General features: G+C 41.3%; 1 protein-coding gene across 1 annotated transcript; it reads left to right on the plus strand.

Annotated features, from left to right (window-relative positions):
* The first annotated feature begins 603 nt into the window (after window positions 1-603).
* LOC147609653 (uncharacterized) lies at window positions 604-2,248 on the plus strand. The gene has a single exon (XM_086787716.1). It carries the CDS (start codon window positions 1,292-1,294, stop codon window positions 2,117-2,119), a length of 828 nt encoding a protein of 275 aa, XP_086643842.1. The 5' UTR covers window positions 604-1,291; the 3' UTR covers window positions 2,120-2,248.
* Window positions 2,249-3,689: the final 1,441 nt, after the last annotated feature.

The following is a 3,689-nucleotide window of genomic DNA, read 5'->3' on the forward strand; positions in this document are numbered from 1 at the left end:
CAAGCATGTTCCTTTGGGAATACAAACAATACACCATCTTGGTAACCATGATGTCTAATAAATGTTGCCTACAATGAAAGGGGCTCTAAATCCTTCCACATGTATCCAGTTCACTTTATGAAATTTGTAGCCTATCAATATGAGAACAGCTTGTTTTTGCTCATAAGTCTCAATGTGGGTAAGGGGTAATTCAACCAAGAACATGTAAGATATCATGTGTGAGTGTAAAGAAGAATTTTGGTTTTAATGGACATATACAAACATTGTACATGCATTTGAATTATCTTACTTTTTTTTTAAGTGTATAATTTGAAGAGCAAGACATTCACTTGAAAAACTTGTCCTCTTCAATAATGGAAAACAATTTTCTCCTATCATTTCTTTCACCTTTAAGATTTATAGTGTTGTTTGAGCTAGGATAAAGTTGAATGAGAATCAAGTGATGCCTTTGAAAATCAAAAGGCATTGAGTTTTCATTACTATTCTCCAAACACTAATATGACTCATGAGTACTTTGAACATTCTAGCACTCAATTTGAACCCATTATTATTCATTCTTTGACAAACAAGTTGCTCTGCCTCACGTTTGTCTTCTTTTACATGGAGGTAAGTATGTCTTGCGTATTTGAAGCTTTCTCACTTCATTGCATATCAGTGCCAAGATGGTAAGTTACGTATAGATACATAGATTCCTTTGTATTCTTATGCTTCTAAAAATACATTCTAAGGAGAGAGAGAGAGCGCGCCCGCATGTGCCTTAGGCTCGAGAACATGTGAGGAATAATGGCAGGGGCTTTGTAGCTGGTACGTACTTACTCGATGAGGAGATGAGTTAGTAGGAGCTCATGTGCATTGTTTCTTAGCTGCTGCTTCTTCTTCTTTTTCTTTTTCTTCTTCTTCTTTTTTTTTAAAATGTCATTTCATGTATTTTGCTCCTTGGTCAATTGGCAGTTTTTCACCTAAGGCTTTAGGTTTCGGAAATTCGGACCATAATATAACGCGCAACTTCTCCTAGCTAATTTCTGGGATCTCTCTCTCACACGCGCACACTCTCACTCTCTCTCTCTCTCTCTCTCTCACACATGCATGTTTGTTTCGTCGTAGATCCAACCTTGTTTAGAAACACTTCTTACAAACCCATCATCTTTCCCTCTGATTGTTAGAAAACTAATATGGCTTGCTTCCTCACGTTGTGGTCTCCTTGTGCTGTCACAAACTGTTCCCTTGTCTCAATTCTATAGTATTTCTTTCGTAATTTGTGAGTTGTGCTTCTCCTCCGATTTCTGTGTATATGCGCTCCGGTCGTAGCAGATCTGCTTCCTCTTGTACTTTTGTAGTTTTGGAGAGTCGAGCTCTTGTCGATATGTTGGAAGACATGAAGCCTGTTGTTGTTGGTTCACAGGAATTGAGGCTAGGTTTCAGAGAGAATTATATTAAGCGGCTCTTGCCTGCTCTCAGGGGTATCCAAGAGCAAGGGGAGAAAATAAGCTTGCATGAACGCTTGCAAGCCATCAAGTATGCTGTGGATATGTCTCTTGCTCTTACTGCCACTGGTGTAAGCTGGAGCCAATCTCTTTTTAATGAGCTGTCATTGATGCACACTGCAAGCAATGTTAACGACGTAGCTGCGGGGTCAAAGAATCAAAGCTCTAATTACTGTGATTTGTCTACAACAACACGCCTCACTAATCATGTTCACAAACCAAGAGTTTATTCTAAGAGAGAATTACACCGGGCGCCCAGCCGGTGCTCCTCTAATCATCTCACGAGATCAAGATTTCTGGCAAAGAGGAGATTACACAGGTCTTATGTGAGCAACAGCTCACAGCTGTTCAAAAGGTATATGGGGCGCTCACATCATGCAGCGAAGCTGCAGAAAAGCAAGCACCTTGTGTATTTGAAGGTGCTTCGGAGTTCAATTCCCCGTGCTTTGCAGCGAAGAGAACGCCGTAAATCCAAGCAAGAGGATGCTCTATCAGAGGGCCAGATCACAAGCCTTCGCCAAATAATACCCGGGGGCGGTCACATGGACGCTCCTATGCTTCTCAAAGAAATGGCTGATTATATCCTCTCTTTGCAGATCCAAGTAGAAGCACTCGAATCTTTGGCGCAGGGCTGAATTGTATTTTCAATGTCGTTTTTCCTCCTTTTCGTCATTATCAAATGACTTCTGGATATGTGCAGCAATTGGTTGTATGCTAGGTATTCCTTGATGTATTAATACATGCAATAATACGAGGTTAACGCATCAGCCGTGTTGTTGGCAATGCTGCGATGAACATCAATCAGATGCTGCCCTCACCGATCGATAGTAAGACTTGTTTTCACTAAAAGATTTGTGCATTTTTTCTCACGAAAATTTGAAACCCACCTCAAAACATTTTCAGAAGCAAATCAAATGCGTTTTGACCCTCAAAAATTGCTTTGTTTTTCGTTATACACAAAACCCGAGCTTTGCTGTAAAAGATGGGTAAAGAGGGGGGGGTTGAAGACAGTAGGTTAAAATTGTTTGAACAAATCCGCAAAAAGAGAGATCCCAAAAAAAAAAAACAAATCCGCAAAAGAAAAAGATCGCCTCTTGCATTAAATAAAAAAAAGAAAAAAAAAGAGAGATTACATATATTTATTAATTCACTCGAAAAGAAATTATGGGTCTTCCATAACCATAGTTATGATGGTTTCTCACATGGAGCAGCCCTATTGCCATATAATATATGCCTTGTATCATAAGACTCTCCTTGTACATGATTTGTGCCACACATTTAGATGGAAAACCTCCATCTTACATAAGTGCTTGTATTTTTTGTAAACTTTACATCCATCTGTACATAAGATGGAAAACCTCCGGTTGTTTTGAGGGTCTGAGGGGGGAGCGAGGAGATCTGGGAGTTAAGTGTGATTTATTGAGAGGGACGTGCGTCACCACGGTGAACGTGGGCGAGTGGCGCATCGCCTCACATGAGTGAGTGCATGCCTTTGTACGTTGAGGGAGGTGACATATTGCATGCATGGAGGGTGATTGGATGCAATGTCCAAAGGAAGATGTTGGGGGCTGGGGGGGATTGGGGAGAGGAGGGTTCGGAAGAAATGAAGAGATCGCGAGTGCAGGAGGATGAGGGAAGAGAACGTAAGAAGGCAACGTTGAAGTGGGTAGCGGATAGGATCATCGCTCAAGCTCAAAGACCACAAACCAAGAGTGGAAAGGTATGTCTGAAGGTCTCACCCGAGTTGGTGAGAAGCCAAGTTGGGTTGTTTCCTGTATGTAGCGCAATTGTTTTCTACTCTGGTAAGCCTCCATGTAAAGGTGATATCCCCAAATGGTTGCAAGACAATGTATTTCATGGTAGGATTGTCTCTCAGGTTTTCTATTTAGGTAAAGGGTTCTTTAATATTCTCTTCACCAAGGCTCAAGCTATTTCTGAGTTGTTCGCAAGAGCTCCTCTGTTTATGAATCATAGTGCCTGCAATCCCGTTCGACCCATATTTTGATGTAAATAAAAGTCTTTCTGAGGCCTATCCCATTTGGGTAGAGGTGGTAGGTTTACCTCCTTGGCTCCGACCGACGTTGAGCGAAATTGCTAGCACAATTGGCCCTATTTTGTATCTGCCAAAAGAGGATGTGAGAAACCGCTAGGCTAATAATGTGTGTGTTTCATGGAACATTGTAGTAGAGACTCCTAAGACTGTCG

Source organism: Cibotium barometz, chromosome 51 (genome assembly GCF_041138505.1).
Source record: "Cibotium barometz isolate CiBa-2024 chromosome 51, ASM4113850v1, whole genome shotgun sequence".
In the NCBI taxonomy this organism is placed as follows: Eukaryota; Viridiplantae; Streptophyta; class Polypodiopsida; order Cyatheales; family Cibotiaceae; genus Cibotium; species Cibotium barometz.